The 25,241-nt window shown below is 41.6% G+C and overlaps 1 protein-coding gene across 1 annotated transcript in view; it reads right to left on the minus strand.

Moving 5' to 3' along the window:
- The window catches only part of LOC115257630 (rho GTPase-activating protein conundrum), a gene marked incomplete in the record, with an annotated part of 391,231 nt that overhangs the window by 81,288 nt on the left and 284,702 nt on the right, over nucleotides 1-25,241 (minus strand). The window contains 1 exon segment of the mRNA XM_062851367.1: nucleotides 20,439-20,704. Within this exon segment, the coding sequence (XP_062707351.1) occupies nucleotides 20,439-20,598 (160 nt within the window).

Here is a 25,241-nt window from a genome sequence, read left to right on the forward strand (position 1 = left end):
TTGAATTGCTGCACAGCATTCTCCAGTTTTCCAGGCATTGCTTTAGAGATTCCTTAAAAAAACATTTTTTAAGAATTTATTTTGGTGATTCCAGAGTTCTATCTTTTCATTTAATTTTGCTTCGAATATACCTCTAAGGGAATGGTTTCAGGGATGTTTATTTACTAATGTCTTTCAGACATTGTGCAAGAAATACTTTTGCAAGAATTCCTCTACAAGTATCTTCATGAGTTCTTCTATGGTTTGTTCCAAATCATTCTCCAGGAATCTCTTCAGAAATTTATTAAGAGATTAATTCAAGAATTCCTCATGTTTGATTGCAATTTTCGCATGGATTCCAGAAGAAAATGATCAGTAACTTTCTTCAAAAACTCCTTCGACAATTTCTGAATTAAATTCCTCCAAAATGTAATTTAAAAATCCTTTCAGAAACTTCCCAAGGATTTTTTTCCTGTGTTTCTCCAAAAGATTCTCATAAAATTCTTGTAGAAATTGCTCTAAATCTATCTCAAGGAGTTCTTCCAGGTATCCACCAGGTATTCATTTAGCAACTCGATCAATGATTGTTTCTGAGATTTCTTCAAAGAAAGTCGATCACGGAAATTTCCAAACATTTCCTTAGAAATCCCTTTAGGGGAAAATTTCAATATTTTTTATGTAATCTCATAAAATATGTCTGTAAAAATCTGTGGGAAATATCTACAAAAAAATCTGGAGGAATCTTTAAAAGAATCCAAGGAGATATTTCTGAAGGAACCGCAAGAAGAAACCTTCTAGACATTTCTTCGGTAACTCCTGACGATTCCTGGAGGAAACCTTTGGAAGAATTTCCAAAGAAATCACTGAAAATTCTTTGAAAATTCTGAAATTTATCAAAAATCCATGGAAACAATTCTGAGGTTTTCTATTGTTGACATTCATAAAGAATTCCTCAAACTACTGAAAGAGTCTAGTGATATTTCTGGAGGAATTTCTGAGTAAGTTTTAGATGGAATCCACGAAAGAATTTCTGAATAAATTATGCTAGCGGAGATTTTCGGCTTCTAGTTTCTATGTAATCATAAACGAATATTGGTTCAACACCTGACGTTTTTGATTACATAGATACTGGAAACCGAAAATCCCCGCTAGCATAATACCAATCACAGTCGATCCCCTTACATTTCTGAATAAATCCATGAAAGAATTATGGAATTTATTGTCTATCTAATTTCTGTAAAAATCCATGAAAAGAACTCCCAGCGAATGCCTGAAGAAATTCTAGAAAGAGTTGCAAAAGAAATTTCTGGAAATTATCTCTCAAAATCCATTTGTGGAATTCCTTTAAATTTTTAATAATAAATCTAAACAGATATTGAAAAAAAAAAACCTAGAGAAATCTCTTAATTCATTTAGATTTTCTGAAAGAATTTTCGGGGGTATTCGTGAACGAATTTTTAAAGAAATCCCTAAAAAAATGTGAGATACACTTAGTTTCTGTAAAGATTGCTAGGAAATAAAGGAATTTATGTTAAACTTTATAGGAATTTCTTAAAGAATCCGAGTAAGAATCCCTAAAGTTATCCTTGGAAGAAATCCAGGAAGACTTTCTGGTAAAATACATGAAGGAACTCATGAATTTCTACTGGGATTACTAAATAAAATCACGAAAGAAGTTCTTGAGAATTTCCTGGAGACATTCCATGAAGAAATTTATTGGAAAACCGAAAAGTCAAAAAGAATTTTCGAAGTAACCGATGGAGGGATTATTGAAAGAATCATCGGGTTACTTCGGAAATGGAATTCCTGTAGTTATTTCTGAAGAGGGAACGTCTTTAAGTTACGTTACGCTTTTAGGAGGGAGGGAAAAGTGTGATAACCCATACACAAATTTCAGAGGAGCTCCCATGCAAAAAGTGTGCCGTGGATGGTTTTCCAAAATAATCTCCGGAGAAATTCCTGAAACAATCTTTGGGGGAATAACTTTAAGCATGAACTGGCGTGGAAATAAAAGGCGGCGCGGCACAGCACACGTTTATTTTGGAATCTTTCGAGGATTTCCTGAAAAAAAAAACTAGTAATTCTTCCAGAAATGCTCAGAGAAATTAAGCTAAATTAAATCCTTATATTCGCTGAAGAAGTTTTCCTGGTTATCTATGTACTTCATGCATTCCTCAAAGATTCTTAGGGAGTCTTCTGAAAATCATTTTTGAATTTCTCAAAGAGCTCATCCAGAAGTAGGGGAACGAAACTCGTCTTCAACAAAGTGCTCGCATTTTAGTCCTATCAAAAACAAAGCTTCTTATTCTTCTTCTTTATGGCTCTACGTCCTACTAGGACTTGACCTGCCTCGCTTCAACTTAGTGTTCCTTGAGCACTTCCACAGTTATTAATTGAAGGGCTTTCTTTGCCTGCCATTGCATGAATTTGTATATAGTGAGGCAAGTACAATGATACACTATGCCCAGGGAGTTGAGAAAATTTCACCGCCTGGAACGGGAATCGAACCCGCCGTCTCCGGATTGGCGATCCATAGGCTTAACCATTAGGCTAACTGGAGACTCCCGAAAACAAAGCTATTTGTGATGTTTTTAATATTTGCATTTTATGTTATAAGTTCTGCATGATATAAAAAAAGCTGCAACACTCGGTGCTTAAATCGTCTGTTTTTGGAATAGGATGAACATGGGGGCATAGGCTGAAGAAGGATGTTCATACCCTATACAGTATTTTTTTGTCAAGATCTCTGATAGATTTAACGAGCGATTCCTGTTAGAGTACCCGTTGTACTTTTCCTAAGTTGCCTTCAGAATTTCGCATATGATTTTTTTTTCAGAAATTTCTGGAATAACATGTCAAGATTTCGGAATCTGTTGGGAGAATGAAATATCTTAATAAGTTTTTGGAGGGACACCTGAAGGTGTTCTCCCAAGTAAAATTTTAAGTTTTGTTCGACTCTATAAGATATCTTCATGACCAACTTGCAATAAAACTGATTTATACATCAAAACCTCTTGATAACCTCTTTAAGAGCATCTACCGGCTAAATGGACCACTCTCGGAGAGGTTTTGCAAATCACATTAAGAGTACCGTAAACCGGGGTCAAATTGATCATCGGGTTGAAATTGATCAGACGGTTTTCAGTTAGGCTGAGCATATTTTAAATAGTTTTCTTTTAAGTATCGTACAGTTGAAAACATATACTAAACGGTATTTGTACGGAAACTATTTGAAGTAGGCTTTATCTAACGGAAAATCGTCTGATCAATTTCGACCCGCAGATCAATTTGACCCCGGTTTACGGTAGCAATAAAACTGTTTTAAAACCTAGTTGAAAAAATTGACATTCTCGAAAGGAGGTTATGATTATAGATAGTAGAGTAAACATAGATCCGTGTTGATGAATCCGTTGTATCCAAACGAACTGTCAAAATCTGTATCCAAACGAGCATGACGTCACGATTTGGACAACATCAATGGAGCGCATGACGTCATATTCGACCGTCGCACTCTTGAAAATTACTACTTACACGCTTGAAACATTTTAGTCAGCGGTGTCCGCGGATCTATGTTTACTCTACAATCTATAGTTATGATGATTGTTGTTTTTTTTTAACAAAAACTATGACAGCTCAAGATGCAGAGAAGTTTCTTCGATGGCACGTAAAGTTCAGCAGGATACATATATCATTCGCAAGTAGAAAGTGATCACTTCAAACTAGTATTTGAGTAGTTATTGTGCTGAAAGGCTTATGCGCATTCAATTTTACCGTGAATGTTGGAGTTGCAGAAACATAAAATAATTGCGCTCCGAAAATAATGAATATCATCATCTTGGATTGAAATAAATCAATTTGTGAATTTAGTAACTATCAATCACAAGAAAACTCAGCTGAGAGAGTTTATTTATGTGGGTATGTTATGGAAATAGCGGCAAACTGTCAATTCACTGCTTATTTGAGCAAAATTAACTATTTTCAATTCACGTCAACTAATTATTCAATATGGCGACGACCATAATTAGCGAAAATGAAACGAAAGCAAGTTAACTTTTATGATGACCGCAATAAACCTAGCAGTGTCGTAGTTTCTGCTATTCCACCAACAGATGTCATTACTAATCGAACGGATCGCCATTTGTTGAGAGTTTGAACAGTTTTATTGTGGTAATAATTAATGCCAGAAGGTTTACATATTGGAAAGTTTTGTTTACTCTTAAAATATGGCTTTATGGATATCTTCAAGTATACTATAAAACATTTCATCAATGGTTTTCATAAAAGTAGCCATAAAACTGTGAGTTTTAATTATTGCTGAATTAAAACCCTCATAAAAATCAAACAAAACCAAGCAGCAATTGAATTGTTACTTGGGCTGGGCACAATATCTGGAAGAAATGATAAAGTAATCCACATATTTACAAGAAGAAAAACGGTTGACTGTTTTTCCCCTTCATAAAGGCCAAAAAAAGCGCCCGAAACGTCGGGTAATCCAAAACAAGCCGTTTAGGTTGACCCTAGACCGAGAAAGCCAATATCTGTACGCTACTAGTATTCCGGTCGAAAATCACCTAAAATCTCTGTAGAGGTTAATGTTCACCCAAATTTTCATTCATGTGGTACCACACTATTGTTTCCTCATAAATAACTAAAGTCACAACTGCGTGTCGCTCGTCGAGATCCAATTTGTGTCAAATGAAATTCGAAACCGCTTTTTTTTCCAACCCCGACAACATTCCCACAGATTATTAGCTCTACATTTTCCCAATTAACAAAACCTAATATAACTCTCGCCCATGTAACCTGAAACATGCGATGCGAAATGCAAGTTAGTTTTACCCAAAACCATATTGGGTAAAGCCATATCGCCACGGCTTTGCATGCACCTACAAATCCCATCACAACAAGAGAGCTTTCCTAACTCTACCAACACTGTATGTGGTCTGGTCTCGACTCTCTGTGTGGTGTTGTATTTATATTAGATATAGGTAATTGGTGCTCCAGTAAGCGCAGCAAGCAATAGTTATGAAATTGAAATTTCTTCTCCGTTTTCTTGGAGACGCCCCGGCTTTTTTCGAAACTAAGCAACATTTTCTCACATCCACGGCGGTCGGTGGCGTTTCTAATCGGGCATATCACATGAATGGATGGAGAGCTAGCCGAGCTCGTCTGAATGGAGTGGAGATGAAAGCCGTCCCAAGAGTGCTGAAGTCAATTAAAATTAATGCTTGCATTAGGCTGCTTAGCACGTCATGGTGAGCGATCGTTGAGTGACATCTCTACTAAGCTTTCCGATAATGCAATGGCACTAATTAGAGGCGGATAATGTAGAATAATCAACGAATGTAGCGGGGTGTAATTTTGCTCGCGTTGAAACTATTCAGCTGCTAGGAGCTTTTTTGGGGATGCTCTTTCTACTACAAAACAATCCAGTGCATAGGATCACAGAGTAATCCTTCGTTCGAAAACTCATCACGTTTTAAGGACAAACGTCTTGGAATCCCGCTTCAATAGTGCATCAGAACTTCAGACGCACAAATCTCAAGACGCAAGCTTTAAACAACAATGCATTTTATTTTTCTGATCTTGCTCACTTGTAATAAGCTTAAAATGAGAAGCTCAGGTGCGCTGGTTTTGTTTACGAAGAGATTTGTGCCCTCGAAATCGTGAGTAGGTGCCAAAGTCGGCCATTGTGGCGGCCATGTTGGGATTCTAACAAGTCTGTCCTTAAAATAAGCGAAAACAATCAACAACGGGACGGTACCCGATCAGAAATGAATAACAAAATTATTACGGACGGTTTTATCGCTATCAACGTTTCAAAAGGGCCTAACTGGTTTTGCAATTATTGCTTTCTCACAAAGCTATGGATTGAAGGATGCAACTATTGCTTCTATGCGCGTGTAGCTGCCGGCTTAGAATAGCACTACAGAACGGATCTTCTTGTTCATGGAGGGAAACAGTGCGACCAGTGTGACGGATGGTATCACTACAATTGTGTGGGAGTCACATATGAAGTTGTCAACCAGAGCTGGAGTTGTACCAACTGCAAGACTACGACATGGAACCAGCGAACAAAGTCAACCTCTGGTGAAGGTCCTGCGCCGAAAGCTGTCCACCAGCAACACTCGTGCAAGCGTACTTCATCCCAAACACGAGTTTCTACAACAGGTCCGGAGAATACGTCAAACGGCAATCCACCGTCACCGAAGTCAACAGATCCTACCGTGCATCCATCAAATTCGTCGCATCATTTGGGAAAGCCGGCTCCTAGAGCGCCCGCCCAATAGCACAGATGACCGGGAAGAAGCTGTTCGTTCCGTCTTGAAAGGATTACCCATTATCCAGCAAGATGAAGCATCATTGGAAGTCTCGTGTTCGTCATCTCAGTCGACTATCCAAAACCGCGCTAAATTGCAGCTACAGCGGTTGGAACAGGAAAGCGTCTTCGAGGAGCAACAAGCAGAACGACGACGAGAGTCCGAGCAGCTACAAGCGGAGAATGGGAGAAGCACAAGGCATCCATGAACAAGATGTACCAGATTCTGGAGGAGCTAGTCAGTGAGAGGGGATCAAGTTGAGGTTCTATCAGTGTATATTCTCGGAACCGTGTAGAGAAATGGATAGAGAAGAGGCGTAATTTGGAGGCAATGCAATGGTCTAATGAACAGCCAGCACAGCATGAGCGGAGCTAACTTATAAGCTCAGCGGGAGTTCGACGTAACGCCAGCCGGCTACCATTCGAATGTCGAAGTACTTCACTCCCAACATCCCACTACAGTAGACGAGAATTCAACCAGAGCTGAACAAAATAGCCCGATCCTTGGCGAATTCGACGGTTCTAGAGCAGAATCACGGCGCATAAGGTCAAAGTTGTCCCTTACAAACGGATGATTACGATCCGTTCCAGTTCCGCAGTAAGGCAGGCCGTTTCGAAGGACTTGCCACCTCTCTTCGGCAACCCGGAAGAATGTACGATCTTCTAATCCATGTTCAATAGCACGACAGCTAAGAGTGGATTCAGGGGGGAGGAAAATCTTGTGCGACTGCAACGAAGCTTGCAAGGGAAGGTCTACGAAACAGTTAAGTGCAGCTTCATGCATCCAGGGAACGTCCAGGGCATAATGAGGACGCTGAAAATGCTGTTTGGTCAACCAGAGATCCAGATCATTATGCACCCGTCGATCGAAAAGATAACTTACCACCGATACGAGAATCACTTTGCTACCACCGATGGGAGGATCGTCTCGAGTCAACGGTTGACTCATGCGGACTAGAAGAGTACATGTACAGAGGTGAATCTTCTCTACCAGCTTGTTGTTGGGAAGCTACCACCGTCAATCAAGCTAAACTGGGCTCAACACCGAAAGATGCAGCTGGTGGTCAACTTGGCGACCTTTAGTGAATGGGACCAGAAAAGACGCTTCATACTTATGCTTCCCTTGATGAAGGCTCAGGAACAACGCTACTCGATCCAGATCTGGCCGACGAACTGCAACTGGTTGGCACTCCAAGCCGAATATGTCTTCGCTGGACGGGAGTAGAGATGGTCGGGTTTCGGGTTTTCAAACCCGAAACCCGACCCGAACCCGAACCCGACGGGTACGGGTCGGGTTCGGGCTTGGAAATTTTTAAAAACTCGGGTTCGGGTCAGGTCCGGGTTTAAACAATTTAAAAATTCTCGGGTACGGGTCGGGTCTGGGTTTGAATAACGTCGGGTTGAAGTCGGGTTTTGGTACCAGTGTAAGTTAATAAGTATTTGAAAATATGCTTTATTAGTTATAACAGATACATTTAACAATTATTTTTGAACTCGGGTTTTGGTCGGGTTAATTGACAAATATTTTTTCGGGTTCGGGTCGGGTTCGGGTTTGATCATCGAAAAATTGTCGGGCCCGGGTCGGGTCCGGGTTTGACGGAACAAAAAATTCTCGGGTTCGGGTCGGGTCCGGGTTTTTAAATTGAAAATTGTTCGGATACGGGTCGGGTTCGGGTCTGTAAAATCTGAAACCCGACCATCTCTAGACGGGAGGTACCCAGCGTTGCGAGAAATACTCCTGCATTGTTCGCCTGAAATTCCCCGGATGGCATGCGGATGCCGAGAAGTTTACTCTGGAAGGCGTACAAACAGTCAACGAGCTGCTGCTACCACGTCAGCCTTTGGGCTTCGGTGAACTGAAGCGATTATGTCGCTACCTGCAAGGATTGTCTTGGATTGCCTATCATCCGTGTGATCGCCCTCGCATCCTTATCGGCACAAAGCATGCGCAACAGGGTTTTATCGGATTAAGTCGCCAAAGGATACATTCGCAAACTCTGGTGAAGAAGTGCAGCAGCAAACCGGATAAATGTGGTATTTGCCTGTATTCCCGGTAAGCAACACGAACCCGGTAAGCAACCCGGAAAGGTTCGAATAGTGTGTGACGCAGCACTGAAAGCCCACGCAGTCTTGTTCAATTCAGTCCTTTTCGATGCAGTAACGGGAGACATCCGCGAAATGTTCCACCAAGTGCAGATTCGCCGTGAGAATCAGCAATACCATTGCGCTTCTACTGGACGGACGAGAACGGAGAACTGGAAGTTTACGTCATGGCGGCGATGACCTTCGGAGCGTGCTGCTCACCCAGCAGCGCACAAAACATCAAGAACATCAATGCGGATCGCTTCAGGAGCGAATTTCCGGCAGCGTGCGAAGCTATAACCAAGTCGCATTCAGTCGACGACATGCTGATAAGTGTCGCTACGAAGGAAGAAGCAATCCAGATAGCAGAGGAAGTTCATTATGTTCACGGCCCTAGGCCCCTACAAAATCCGCAACTCCAGAAGAGTTGTGGAAGCACTGCAGGAACAGAATCCGGATGAGGAGAAAAGTCTCGATCTGACAATCGAATCGTCCACCGAAAAAGTGCTAGGGATGTGGTGGAACACGACCGCTGATGCTTTCTTTCGCTTATAAGATCGGCTGGAATCGCTACGATGGAGAATTACTTACGGGTGAACGACGTCCCACAAAGCGGGAAGTGCTGCGAGTTCTGATGACAATGTTCGATCAGCTCGGACTCATCGTCCACCTTCTCGCTTACTTGAAAGTTATCCTACAAGATATCTAGCGGTCGGGCGTCACCTGGAACGAACAAATCGATGGCCAGGCCTTCGAGAAGTGGCAAAAATGGTTGACTGTTCTACCACAAGTTGAACATTTGCAAATTCCAAGATGTATCTGGCCTGAGCATCCTGTCAACGACGCAGACGAAGTTCAACTTCACACATCTACTTCATCATGCTGGATGAGACAGAATGGTCGCTGTTTGCTTCCGGCGGTTCTCCAAGGATGGGAGAATCTTCTGTTAGCTTACTTACCTTACTTACCGGTCAGGCTAAGGCCGGGGTGGCCTCTGCTGTACATAGTAGCCGCCTCCATTCCACTCGGTCCATGGCTGTTTGTCTCCAGTTCCGCACTCTGCGTAGGGTCCGCAGATCGTCCTCCACTTGGTCGACCCACCTAGCTCGCTGCGCTCCACGTCTTCTTGTACCGGTCGGATGACTCTCGAGAACCATTTTAGTCGGGTTGCTATCCGACATCCTGATGACGTGACCCGCCCACCGTAGCCTCCCGATTTTCGCGGTATGGACGATGGTTGGTTCTCCCAGCAGCTGATGCAGCTCGTGGTTCATTCGCCTTCTCCAAGTCCCGTCTTCCATCTGCACTCCGCCGTAGATGGTACGCAACACCTTCCGTTCGAAAACTCCAAGGGCGCGTTGGTCCTCTGCACGTAGGCTCCATGTTTCGTGCCCATAGAGGACGACCGGTCTAATCAACGTTTTGTAGATAGTTAACTTCGTGTTACGGCGAACTTTATTCGATCGTAGAGTTCTGCGGAGTCCAAAGTAGGCACGATTTCCTGCCACAATGCGCCTCTGAATTTCTCTGCTGGTGCGTTGTCGTCGGTCACCAGTGAGCCCAAGTACACGAATTCTTCAACCGCCTCGATTTCATCACCGTCGATATGAATTCGGGGTGGCGGGCGCGGTGATTCCTCCCTGGAGCCCTTTGCCATCATGTACTTTGTCTTCGACACATTAATGACTAATCCGATTCGCCTGGCTTCACTCTTTAGTCGGATGTACGTTTCCGCCATCGTCTCAAATTTACGAGCAATAATATCAATATCATCGGCGAAACCAAGCAGCTGAACGGACTTCGTGAAAATCGTCCCACTCGTGTTTATCCCCGCTCTTCTTATTACACCCTCCAAAGCAATGTTGAACAGCAAGCACGAAAGACCATCACCTTGCCGTAACCCTCTGCTAGATTCGAAGGGACTCGAGAGTGTCCCTGATACTCGAACTACGCACATCACTCGATCCATCATCGCCTTGATCAACCGTATCAGTTTATCCGGGAATCCGTATTCGTGCATAATCTGCCATAGCTGTTCTCGATCGATTGTATCATACGCCGCTTTGAAATCGATGAACAAGTGATGTGTGGGCACGTTGTATTCGCGGCATTTCTGCAACACCTGGCGGATGGCGAACATCTGGTCCATTGTAGCGCGTTCACCCATAAATCCAGCCTGATATTGCCCCACGAACTCTCTTGCAATCGGTGATAGACGGCGGCATAAAATTTGAGAGAGTATCTTGTAGGCAGCGCTCAGTAGTGTGATCGCGCGGTAGTTCCCGCAATCCAACTTGTCGCCCTTTTTGTAGATGGGACACACGATACCTTCCATCCATTCCTCCGGTAATACTTCCTCCTCCCAAATCTTGGTAATGACCCAGTGTAGTGCTCTCACCAGTGCTTCTCCACCGTATTTTAGAAGCTCGTTTGGTAGTTGATCTGCTCCAGCGGCTTTGTTGTTTTTCAACCGGCCAACCTCCTCCTCAATCTCTTGAAGGTCAGGGGCCGTCACCGCAAAGCTAGGGTGGCTACTATTATTAGGCTAGCCTCTATTCCCCGAGCTACACGCGGCACCAGTGATCGAAACTCGCCTATCGTAAACTGTCATTGATACACTATCAATCCATATCACCGAAGGATAGTACTGGTCAGATTCCCGGGACGTTTCAGGCTGGGTCAACTTCGACCACCGACGCTACAGTCAATTTGTCGGTTTTTTGCATCACCGAAATCTGAATTTTCAACTCGAACGTGAAATCTGTGCTGCTATACGCCAGTGAAACCTGGTGTGTATCATTGGAGAACACTCAACGACTGCAAATCTTCATCAATAGATGCCTGCGGTATATAATTCGTGCACAACTGGATCTCCAACGTGGAGCTCCATCGTCGATGTAATCAATGTATTAGCCAATTGAGAGAACTGCTACCGATACTACACAGCTATCAAGGCTGATCGGGAAAAGAAGATAACATTGATGGATAACTTCTAAACGAGCCCGAACAGCTTTTAACATAGGGGCATAGGCTGAAGAAGGGTAGGTACTCAACGGAACTCTTCAACGAAGTACAAGTTAGCTTCCTTCGTTCAACGACCAATTGAGCCTTTTGCTTCGCATCATTGCAAATATAAACAAACGATGAAAATTGCCCTCGACCGCAATAGTAGCAAATAAAAATCAGTCCGTCATGGTCACCAAACCCACGGGGTGTGACTGGAGACCCTTCTCTCTATCGATGCATGTTAGGTAGAGACCTATCATTAACAGCTCGTCTTGCAGCTTCTCCGGTAGGCAGGCGTGTCTCTAAGAAATATTTCTCCGTTGCACTGCTCTGCCCTAGCCGTAGGTACGTCTATCTAACTGCACGTCGAACGCGTCTTCGAAAACCGAACTTGACACTGCCGTGTTCAGCATAGTTGTCCCATGTGCTATGGGAATCCCTATTAACATGGGACAACTATGCTGCACACGGCAGAGAAATAATAATAAAATACTGCACAATCGGTGACACACATAGCGGGCAGCAGATTATTGCTGGGCTGACGAGTGACCATATTTACGTTAGGGTTATGGGCCCAGAGTTGGCTTCGTAATTGAATTTTATAACTATAGTAAGGATAACACTAGGGGGCTGTCCATAAACCACGTGGTCATGAGGGGGGGGGAGGGGGGGGTTCGGCCAATACCCATTTTGTATGGACAAATAAAAAAAATTGTATGGACTAATGACCACGCGGAGGGGGGTTTGGAAAGTCCCAAAAAAATGACCACGTGGTTTATGGACAGCCCCTAGGACTAAGCCGTTGAATCCCTGTGGAAAAGCAGAGTTTATTTAGGTTTAAGTCTCTAATTACTCACTAAGGTTCCATCTTTTTGCTTTAGTAAAACTACTCCAGGCTCCATCTGTTAGCTAATGTCATTAATGACCGAGTAGTAATGATTAGTCTTCTACATACGCTCATGTTCTTGGTAACGCTTACAAGCATGCGCGCATTCAGAACCCACAACGGGACCCATCACCCTATCTCACTGAGTAAACATCCGTAGACAGGCAGCTACATGTATGTAGCTATCAGAGGCAGGCCTAGGGATACCATATTTGGCACACATGAAAAGAGTACATTTAAGAATTCTGATAATAGAGTACAAAAGAGTACGGTAATCCAAGGTGATTTTTTTCAAATTTTTTTTTCTAAAGTGGTTATTGTTAATGCAATTAAAAATTGCAACTTAGGCAATCACAAGAATTGCTTTAAAAATTATTAACATAATTTGAAAAAAAAACTTCACTTTTCTACTAAATTTTCTTTGATATTAGGAAATCTGTAAACAATGACACCCAAAGGTAGGCAATTTATTGGGGGAGAAAATACTACTCTCAATTAATCGATTTGTTAAGAATTGTTTTAATTCAAGTTTTGTCTATGTAATACATTGCGGGCTAATAATCGTATACAGTGGTTTCTAAACTATATTTTCTTAATTGAAAAATCATCCTGCTTTTCATAGCTTATTGTTCGCTAAACCCTTCAAAAGGCCCCATCTGAAAAACAAACGCCTCTTTATTTATTCTCTCTTTCGTTTATTGAATAAGACTTGACGTCTTATCTAAGTTTTTAATCATATTTGAAAAACACATTACATTTGAAACGAGTTGTGAAACGAGGGGTGCTTAACTGCAGTGAATCGCAAGTCAGTCCCATCTGCAAGAAGTAGGCATTGAGAAAATGGGCTCTGAAGTTTTCAAATTCGATTTCTATGTGAAACTTAAAAAAAAAAATCGCTATGAATTGAAAACTTCTGCGATCATTATGAAACTTTCACACTTTGTTTCAAACGTGAAAACGTAACAGTCAAAAGTATAAAACTGACTAAAACAGTGTTAAGTTTTTGTACTGCAGGGTACACAAATTCGTAATGGGACTGACTTGCGATTACATTTCATTATGGGACAATCTGACTTGGTCTTGTTTTTTTAATTTTACTGAACAAACTATATATTTTTATTCACGCAGCTGAAAGACCATCCCAAGAAAGGTCGAAAACGGCCATTAACTCGTTTTTGTCCAAAATGCAGATGGGACTGACTTGCGATTCACGGCAGTAAAGCACAATAAATTGCATCTCACTGAAGGACATATGATTTTTCGTTAGAATCGATAATTTTACTGAAATATTTTATCAGGAAATGGTATGCTTGTGAAAAAAGAGTACAATTGCGGCTATTTTACAAAAAAGAATAGTACGCCTAATTTTTGCCTGAAAAAGAGTACATGTACTCTTAAAAGAGTACGTATGGTAACCCTAGGCAGGCCATAGGTAATTATTGTCCACGGGCGCTCTTCCATTACGAAAACGATGGTCAACCGAGCAATAAAATTGTCGGTAATCATATTATCCGATGGGTGGCACTTGCGAAACAGACAGACGTTGCTGTTCGAGTTCGTTCGCGTGCGTGCCCCTGGTTATGGCTCGAGATTACCAGCGCGCGTATCGTGTGGGTTGTGGCTATAGCTTTGTGACCACTAATGGGCACGATAAGAGGAAAGTAGGTGGAATTTGAGGCTACGGGAGGAAACGCATTGTACCCGTGTGGTTTTGGCGGTTGCAACATTCATGGATAAGAGTCCAGTGTTTACCAAAATAGTTTTGCCGCGCAAGTGATAAGACATAGAAACACGCATTAGTAAACTGAAAAGTATGCATTTCGTCATTTCATTGGCATTGGCAACGGGGCGAGTTGTTCAATTTATCTATCAGTTAAGTGTTTTCACATTTTATTGGCTGGAAGCTTCCTTTGTAAACTAAGTAGTATAGTAATCTATGATCACAAGTCAAGGAATTGTCTAACTTGATGCGACATAATTTGAATTCAGTTGCCTTGAGCATAGGGTGGGCCAACGTTGTGAGGGAAAATGTGATCATACTCAATCAGATCAAGGTTTTACAGGTGCCATGTAGGGGTCTCAAATATTTGCGCTTAATTTGGGCATGAAACTTCCTTACTTACTTTCAGCCCTGAGCACCCACGGTGCTGCAGAGGGCCGAATTAAAAGATCTCCATCCTGGGCGATTGCCTGTTATCGCCTTGACCTGTGGTCAGGCCAAATTTCTGTCGACTTCCTTTATTTTCTTGTTGAGTTCCAATCTAACGCCTGTTTGCAGATTTCGTTTCGCCCCTGTGTACAGTGTGGCCGACCCACTCCCACTTTCGCTTCCGAATTTCTGTCACTATCGGCTTATGATGACATCGATGATGGAGCTCCACGTTGGAGATCAAATTGTGAGGCCACCATGCACGAATTATTAACCGCAGGTATTTATTGATGAAGGCCTGCAGCCGTAGTTGAGTGTTCTCCGCTGACACACAACAGGTTTCACTGGCGTACACCAGCAAAGATTTCACGTTCAAGTTGAAAATTCGGATTTTGGTGCGTCGAAAAATCAGATTGTTTTTCGATACATTTCTTAAACTCTTAAAGGCAGCCCTCGCCTTCATGATCCATTCGCCAATGTCGATCTTGGTGCCACCATTGGCCACCATTTGTCTGCCAAGATATTGGAAGCTTTCAACATTCTCCACTGCTTGTTCAGCTACCGTGAAGCTGGAAGGGCCGACCGGGTTTACACCTAACGATTTGGTCTTGTTGACGTTGATGGCAAGACCTACCGCCGAGGAGCGTTCGGCGTCTGTGTATCAGAGCGCCGTTGAGCTAAGAGAGCAACGTCATCGACCAGTTCGAAGTCATTTAGGTGCTCCATGGTACCTCAGCCACCCACGATTTGGTACACGATCAATCGCAGCTACCAGGATCTCGTCGATTACGATGAGGAATAGTAGCGGTGATAGTATAAATCCCTGCCTCACTCCAGCAACGATGGGTTCGGACAAGACACCGTTATGCAGTACTCAGCACGAAAATGCCCTGTACTGTGCTTCAATGAGGCCGATAGTTTTCTCTGGGATACCTTTGCGCCTGAGGGCTCCCCACATGTTTTCGTGATTGACACGGTCGAAAGCTTTTTCATGATCAATGAACACCAAGTAGAGAGATTCCTGGAATTCATTGATGTGCTCCAAGATGATACGGAGCGTGACAATATGGTCCACCCAGGATCGTCCGGCAGGGAATCCTGCTTGCTGTTTGGACATGAAATATTATGTGTCTCACATTTTTTATCTTCATAGATATTTGTTAGTCAAATTCCAATAAAATAAACATAATTTCACAAAAAAGAGAAGTCTATAATGTAGTTCCAAAACGATTCTTCAATGAGTATCCTCAACATCTTATATTTTTTGCAAGCTCTATTTAAGCACAACTTTATATTATCGTTGTATCGTTGATCCGTATAGATATAATGTATCTACAATGAATGAAAAAGAGAATAACTACTTAAGAAGAATAAGAATATGACTGTCAGATGACAGCATAGTTTACAACAGATATCTAGGTGCATAAAGAAACCTACAGATTTCTCTATTTTTCTCCGACTCTCCCACTCTCATTAGCTCTAGCTTGCGCTGAAGGAAGAATCCCTGTAGGATTTTTTGAAAGGAATCCCTGGAAATCGCAGAAGAAATCCTAGAAGTAATCTTGGAAGAAATCCCGTTCAGAATCTCTAATGGGATCCTTAACGAAATCACGGAAGGAATCCCGACTGAAAGCTCGACAGAAATCTCTAAAAGAATTATTGTGGCGTTCAGTTTTAATAGGTCAAATCTGCATAGAAATCACCGCAAACTTACGACCCAATCAAATCGAACGCCAGAATTGAAGAAATCCCGGGAGGAATTATTGGAGAAATACCTTGAGAAAATAAAAAAAAACCGGGAAGAATGTTTAAAGGGTCCCACACGGGAAAAATCCATTTCCGAAAACATAATGAAAAATTAATAAAATCACACATTATGATATCATATGACTACGATTCATGATATCATGACGAAAACGACGATTATCATAAACATTTCTTACCCTTTTCATTAACAAATCATAGTTGCCAAAGACGTTACGACAAACTTTTTCGTTTTCGATATCATGGCGCAAGTTATTATTTTAAGCATTAATTATAGAAAACGTAACGTCAAAGCACTTACGGTTACGGAAAAACGAGTCATGATCTTTGAAGGAATTCCAGGCACAAATCAAGTAACGTCCATTTCAGATCTTGTCTCTCACTCTCGTAATGCTAGTTTCTAAAGGAATGCTGGGAAGAATATCAGGAAGAATCCTGTGGAATTTCAGTTGCAATCTCAGTAGGAATCCCTGAAAGAACTACAGAAGAAATCCCGGGAGGAATCCTGCGAGGAATTCAGGGAGGATCCTAGGAAGATTTTTTCAAAGAATACCAGCATGAAGTCCGGCACGTATACCTTAAAGATTTTCACTAGGATTCTCTGAATATATCTAAGCAGAATTCTTTGAAAGAATACCAGGAGGAATTCGTGAAGTAATCCCAGCAGGAATCTCTGAGGGTATGCCGACTAGAAAACCAAAAAGAATCCCTTCAATTTTTTTAAGCAATCCCGGCAATGAAGCAATTCCTGGAGGAATGTAGTAGAGAATACCTGATGGAACCATTACAGAAATCTCGACTGGAAGCCAAGCAGGAATCCCCAAAAGAATCATAGAGCTCCCGAAGGAATTATTGAAGAAATCCCTGAAAAAAACTCGCGAATAAATTTGAAGGAATTCCATTAAAAATGCCGGCTCGGATACTTAGAGGAGTCTCTCCAGGATTGCCTGAAAATCTATTCATTTCGGGAGGAATCCATGAAGGAACCTCAGCAAGAATCTCTAAAGGAATCATTTACGAAACTCCGGAAGGAATCTTTGAAGGAATTCAGCAAAAAACCCTAGACGATTGCCTGTTAGAATATCTAAAAGAATTCTATCGGGATTTTCTAAAGCAATCCCTGAAGAAATAACTAAAGGGACCCCAGGAAGAACCCTTGGGGGAATCCTGCAAAGAGTCTCGAGAGGATTGCGTGAAGAAATCTCGGAAAGGATTCCTGGAGGTATCTTGATAAAACCTCATCTCATCTCATCCAATATTTTTCATCTCATCTCTTCTCTTTTCATTTCTTCACTCTACTCTCTACCCTAACTCTCCACCCTATCCTTCGCTCTACCTCAACGTCTTATCTACCCTCTACCCTGCTTCATATCCTAATTCTCAACTATACGATCTATCCTAACCCTCGACCCTACTGTCTACTCTACCCTCTACTCTTACCATCTGTCTTACCTGTATTCCAATTTCCAACATCTAGCCTGACGTCTAACCTACCTTCTACCAAACCCCTTCCCTAACCCTTCACTCTACTCTCTACACTATCCTCTATTTTGCTGTCTATCCTAACTATCTGCCGTACCATCTACTCAGCCACCGTTATCCAATACCCACTACCTAACCCTCCATCCTACCCATTACCCTATCCCTTCACCCCATCCTTCATCCTAACCCTCTAACTTTGCGTGTACGCTACCCTCTGCCCTACCGTCTACCCTACCCTATCCTGTACCCTTCACCCTACACTCTACCCTACCCTCTGTCTTACTATCTGCTCTAACCTTTTACCCTATCCTCTAACCAAACCCTTTATCACAGACAAACAGACGTATATCTTAGAAAGAATTCATGTTAAGGTTTTGCCCGATGTCTTTTTCAAGAAAACGCTGCCACCTATTGGTAGAACCGCGCGAGACACTGTCGGCCATGATGGATTGCGATTTGACATTTGCCTAACACGCACACTACTACACATATCGCCTGTAATTTTCATTTCCATCATTCAGCAACGTGTACACTGGTAAACGTCAATGCGATTGAACACTAACGCCTCTGGTGGAACCCGAGCAGAGTAAAAGAGCTCAATAATAGCATATTTTGATACGGAGATCAAAAAGTGATATTTGTTTGTTTGAAATAAGAGGTAAAAGTACTGAAAATAATATCTCAATTTTACTCCTGGAACATCATCATCATAGCACATTTAGCTCTTGGTAAGATCTAACCAATAGCAGTGAGCTATTTGATTGATCTTCAAATATCAAATTTTGCTATTGGTTAGATGGTTCAAGAACAAAGTTTTGCTATTATTTTCAGTACTTTTACCTCTTATCTCAAACAAACCAATATCACATTTTGATCGTCAGTACTTGACCTCTGCTCGGGAAGGATCGCGGAAATCAAAGGAAAATTAAATTCATCGTTAAATGCAAGAGAGTGTTTGTTTGTTTTTTTGTGCCTTTATCCTATCCTCTACCTCAGCCTTTCTCAAACTTCTTTACCGACGCATGTATTTCTTATGGAGCTGGTGGGTCGTGTTTGAGAAAGATGCCTCTACCTGCCCTATTCTTCACCTAATTCTCTACCCGACCGGAAACACATAACAAGATCATAACAAAATTATGACAATTGTTGTAAAATTGCCTTTAAAGCGAAACTGGATCCATTTCCTCATTTTTTGGTTTTTGATTTTTAATAAAATAACGAAGCAATATTTTCAAAATCGGTTTTCGTACACATGTAGAGTATTGATCAAGGTATCTCCTGAATTTTTCCCTGGTGGAAAAAGTTTATCGTTTTTGCAGAAACCATTTTTAAACAAAATTGCACAAAAAATGGTTTCTGCAAAAACGAAAAACTTTTTCCATCAGGGAAAAATTCAGGAGATACCTTGATCCATACTCTACATGTGCACGAAAACCGATTTTGAAAATATTGCTTCGTAATTTTATTAAAAATCAAAAACCAAAAAAATGAGGAAATGCTTCCAGTTTCGCCTTAAGGAGAAACATCAGAGGATACAAATATGGCTGTAGCCGGGGCCCGTGGCGTAGTTGGTCACACGTTCGCTTCATATGCGGATGGTCATGGGTTTGATTCCCAGCCCCGGCACTTGCAATTTTTCGTCAGTTGCTTTTCCCCCGAGAGCAACTGACACTGACCCCCTTCTGAGCCCCATGGCTCAAACGAACCCGGATACCTGGACATCGGCGAACTGCTACTCATAATGGACCCCCAATCGGACTGGAAAGGAACAACGGCCATCCATCATCATCCTTGTGCTCATCATTCTACTTCGGTATAAAATAGAAAAAGTGAATGCAGCAGAAAGGCAAACCAGTTCGATAAAGTAGAATAGAATCTAGGCGCTGTACACAATGTAAGTGCAGCTGTCAATTGAAATTGCTCACGTAGTGCCCCAGTGGACAATAGAGCTGTAAATTAGGTTAAGTGATTAAGAATAAAAAATATGGCTGCCACAATGGCCGCCTTCGACCCCTACTCGATTTTTCAAGAGCACCAATCCTAAAAACTCGTAAACAAATGCGCTCGATTTGGAAAAGCTGTCTCTGGAAAAGCTGCAAGTGAGCAAAGCCAGGATAAACAAGTACGGCTTGATTCGATGCGTCGTTCGTCAGATTTGTGCCTCTAAAGTTTGTATGCAAAATTACGAAGGGATTTCTTGATGTTTCACCTTAACATAATTTCATAATTAACATTTTATTGCAATCTTTGTTATATTTTTTGTAAAATTTGAGATTTTTGATTTCATGTCCGTTGTCTATTATTAAATTCGTCCCGTCTGGACAGCCCCTGGTTGAGGACAGCGCCGTGTTTTTTTTTTTTTAAAGTTGATCAACTGGTTGTCTAATAATGGTCAGAATTTGGACTAGAATGGGCATGAGAATGGGCTATTCTACATTTACCATTTCAAGGGAGTCTTGCAAAATGCATAATTGATCTGAAATTTCTATGAAGAATGTATCTTTCAGAACGTTTATACTCTAGAAAATAACTTCTATAAGTAAAGGATATGAGATTTATAAGACTGTTGTATCTAGGTTGGACCATCATTCGCATATGTAACATATAACCTTTTGGATTGAATTCAATTGTAATTTTTAGGATCAGAACTTTGTATAAGGTTATGATGATCCGTACATTAATAAGGCTTTGGATCGCAGTTGTCACCAGTTTATTACAATACATTTATAGTGCTATCTGAACATGGAGGAGATAGTGAATGCGCCACTTACCCGCGTAGTGGCTGATCGGCTCCAGGAGCGGTCCCTGCAGTTTGTACTCGGACAGGTATTCGTCCAGTTCCGCCTCCAGGTCTTTGTGATTCATCGGTGAACCGACCGACGAGGACGAGGAAAGCTGCGACGACGAGGCGTGATGTCGGTGGTGAAACATTGACTGGCGATTTTCAGTTGCTTTTTTTGGGTGAGGGAACAGTCAATGACAATTGGAATGGATGGGAATGGGGAAAGGGGGTTCGCTACTGTTGACGGTTGGCGTCAGATGATTCGTTGTGTTGTGTTGTCGCTGCTTCCGATGTGATGACTGTCCGGAAGTGGTTGGTTGGGTCGGAGAGTTTGCTATTAGTCACTGTTCCAAAAGTGATGATGCATCGTGGTGGATTTGAGGAATGGCTTTCAATAGGTGCGATCTTAGAGAGCAGCTTGAGTGGCAGGAGGTGTTTTGTGATGTGTTGTCGTTTTTTTCAACTTCACAGCATTGCAATGACGCTATTTTACTGTTTCTTTGGTTTAAGCTGTTGGAGCTGTTCCTTTTCGGCAATTCCTCAAGTGATAAGATTGCTGACGTTGGGTTTAGCCAGTTTTTGCGTTCAATGGAAGTGTGATGATTTTTGCAAGGAGTGTTTGGCGAAGAGTTAGGTGATTTTGCGAATTTTATCTGAAAGTAAAGAAAAGAGAAACCAGCGTTTATTTATGGATGAATTGGAATATAATTGTTTAATTTGATGATAATTTGAAGAAAAATATATAGACGAAAGGCTCATACAGCCATATGTGTAAAGGCGTGTTTTTCAATAACTGTGAAAGTGCTCATAGAACACCAAGCTGATTAGCAGACTTTGCCCCAGCTGGTACGTGATACCACAAGATACCCTCTCGATTTACATTCTTAAGCTTAGTTTCTTGTTGCCAAGTAGAGCGCTCAAGTAGAATTCCACCTTTTTCCGCAAGTTTTTTTGACAACTGATCCAGTATGGGAAGAAACATTACTTTTCCTTACGGAATAATAGCGCGGACTATTTTTCCGCAAGGAAAAGTAACAGCTCCATTTGATTCTCACGGGAGGCGTTACGAGTGTTACACTTTTTTCCTTACTTGCCATCTGCGAACTGCACAAGTAATTTTGAAGCGGAATCATTACTTGACCATTACTTGTCCTATCTTTTTGCATAGTACGTACGAAGTGGAAACTAGCCATTAAGTCGTGGGATTCGATCTAATCGTGGACAATGAACATGTTGTATATTACAAATGCTAAGATGTTTCTTAAACTGTCCGTCTCAAGAAATACTTCCTCCAGTATTGTTGCCAAATTTAATAGTTCTAAATCCTGGGTGGCAAGCCATGCAAACTTGTCAAGAATTCAAAGTGAAAATTTTCATTTTGATTCCACATCGTAGTACAAAAAATACAAAAATTAAGCAAAATTTAGTGGTTCCCAATCTGCAGCAGCAAACCACGCGAATTTCGCAAAAAAAAATGTCATTGCAAGTAGAAGATCAGAATGTGCTTTGGATTGGGCGTCTCAAGAAACAATATCCAAGCTCTCATTCTGGGATGGCAGGCCAGTCCGGATATAGACAGCCGAAAAGTTTGGTTCTGTAACTACATATCAGTTTCACATATAATGCATTAAGAAAATTGTAGTCAAAACTTCAAATCCTTAACCCTGGGAATTCCGGAGTACGTTAAACGTCCATTGATACCCAAACCAAGACAGTTATATGGATCTTCTCTAGAATATGTACCGAAGTACTGAACTGACGACTACCAACAGGATTTCAGTGTGTGAACCTTGTTGGAAATGTGTCTAAAACTACATAAAAGTTACCGAATACTCTTGTAGATATTTGTGTATGAATAACTAGCTTTGAGTCAAAACTCATACAGGGTGCGGCAGGAAAAAATGCGAAAATTTCAAGACGCTACCCCACGATAAATAAGGGGTGTATTTGACTATTTTTTGACGACAGTGTATCAGTCAATGTCTATATTCTAGCACTACAAAATAAAAATGAACATATTTGATTTTTAACATGTTACATTATCACATGTCTTAAAATTGGGTATCAATAAACTGCGCGCTCAATGGTCATAAAACAAAATGGCTAATTTAGTGAAAAAATATCCTTAATTCGATGAAAAACCAGGCGATACTAATCCAGAGACATGTAGTTTTATATACTTGATATGAAAAAGACATATATATGATGATATTGTAGAGAAAATTAAAAACATTATTTTTACAGATATGGAATTTTGCGAATTTTGTGCACTTTTTAGTGGTTTGAAAATTCAGGCGCTGTATTGCAAAAGTTAGTAACCAATTTTTCAGAAAATTAGCCTGTTAGAGATCATGAAACGTTGAAACATAGATTAGGTAATGTCAAATGACCGAAAATAAGGTTTGAAGTTAAAAAAAAAAAGTCGAGAGACGAACCAGCCAAGGGCTGAAAGTCTCTCAAATAAAGATAAATCAATCAATCAAATCAAAAAAATCTTTCGCATTTTTTCCTGCCACATACTGTAAATAATCCACATAGCCTTATGGATTTCCAGGAATATGTACACAAATTTAGAATTGTCAAAGTTTCGTTTACGATTAAGGATCTTGAGGTCCACATTTATTGGTCATTTTATGAGTACGAAGAATCTTATTAATGCAGGTCTGCTTTGCTCTGCTCATGCTTATACTCATGAACATTTCGGCCTTGACTTATGGAATTTTTGATTACTCGAGAAGATGCGAGGCAAAACGATTTTTCTTGAAAGTGAACACTATGGAGCTTCACCTTAAACTTTCGTTAAAAATGTTAAAAAAGAAACTTATTATAATGCAAACTCGAGTTAACAGGTCAATCTGGTATCAGGTATCAGTAGGTCGGCTCCAGAAGCACGTTCTCCTCCATTTGGGAAATTTGTGCCATCGCCATGAACACGAGCCTGTTCATAATTTACCTGACGGAGAAGGGACGGAAAAAGGATAGGACTGGGGAAGGGACAGGTAAGGGAATAGGATCGTCATACACGCAAAAACGTACCACAATGGGTTCATATAGCGCTCTGAGAAGGGCACTGTGATAACGCATAAAGCGTAAAGGTGGCCTATAGCTCTTTACCACAGCGGGTTAAGAACAACAGAATATCCTGAAGATTCAGGTTTCTGAAGTTAGTTTCACTTAATAAGTGTTTACCGAATACTCGGAAACGCAGTTGCGCGAAAACTGGACAGTTACATATCAAATGATACGAAGTTCCATAATCGGATTCACAGCTATCACAGGCAAATGAATCAGCTTGCTGAATATTCGCCATGTGATAGCTGAGTCGGCAGTGGCCAGTCAATGCTTTGACCAACATGCTGCAATTCTGCTTACACAGATTAGTTAGATACTTCGCCACCCGTAGAGATGGCTCAGCACTATACAATTTGGTTTGACGACATGACTCCAAACTATTCCAATATTGTCTGTGTTGAATGACAGCCCAGGTGTGAATCTGAAGCTTAATCCAACACTTCGATATCGGAATAGCTGGCTCAGGGCCAATGAAGTCATGTGATGCTCCAGAGCGAGCTAACTCATCAGCCAATTCATTTCCAGCGATGGAAGAATGACCAGGTACCCATAGAAGGTGAACAGCGTTTGCTGAATTCAGCTCCTCGATTTGAGTTCGACAAGCGATAACTATCTTCGACCTGGAGTTGGCCGAAGCAAGTGCTTTAATAGCAGCCTGGCTATCTGAACAGAAGTATATTACTTTGCCCATTACGTGCTGCTGAAGTGCTGATTGCACTCCGCACATAAGAGCAAACATTTCGGCCTGAAAAACGGTGCAGTGTCGTCTACCAAGTGAGTACACTGCAAATTTTGTTTGCTGGTATTCAGCAAATTTTGCTGATTTTTTTGTGCTGATTTCATTCAGCAATACGAATTTACTGAATATCAGCAATTATTTTTCAACTTGCTGAACCATCCAGCAATTTTGACAGTTGATCAGCAACGTTGTGCTGAATTTCAGCAAAAATTTTGCTGAAAGTCAGCATTTTATTTTAATGATTTTTTTTGTGCTGGAAGCGTTTCAAAAAATTTGGTGTGTAAGACTGATACAGCCTTAGCTCACGAGAATAAACACCAGCACCTGCTCGACCTTCGAGAAGGGAGCCATCAGTGTAACATACGATGCCGTCTGAAATACTTCTTTCCAGATAACCAGATGTCCACTCTTCCCGGGAAGGGAATTTCGTGGAAAATGTCCTATACAGGGATAGGGTGCGACTCAAAACTCTTTGCGTGCCGCACACTCTGCTACGAGACAGCACAACAAACTAGAAGGAGACGAAAACGCGCAATCGGTTGTGTGTTGCTCGCTTACTTTGCCGCGCGCTGGAGCTCTCCTGTCTCTCACGCTCTGTCGTATGCACTCTCTCGGTGCTTGTCTCCGTGCTTTGCACTTGGCTTGATACTACGCATGATTGGAAAAATTTCGAATCAAACGACCCATCACTTGCCAGCCCTTGACAAGCTTAACAACTTTGCCGAAAACACAAACTCTTCAATTAATTTATTAATTGATTTTTTCTGTTTGGAGACAAGCACAGTCCCAAGCACCGCGCATTACTCCCTGCGCCGTAGAGCTAGTGCTGCGATTGTCTCTCGCACAATTACGAAAGCTCTCACTCATACGTCTCTTGTCTCTCGGCAAAACGGGAGACGAGCACTTGCGTTTGTGTGAAACACACGCTTTTTTCGCACCGCACGGTGCATGCCGCCAATCCCTGGTCCTATATGGAAAATT

Source organism: Aedes albopictus, chromosome 2 (assembly GCF_035046485.1).
Source record: "Aedes albopictus strain Foshan chromosome 2, AalbF5, whole genome shotgun sequence".
Taxonomy (NCBI): Eukaryota; Metazoa; Arthropoda; class Insecta; order Diptera; family Culicidae; genus Aedes; species Aedes albopictus.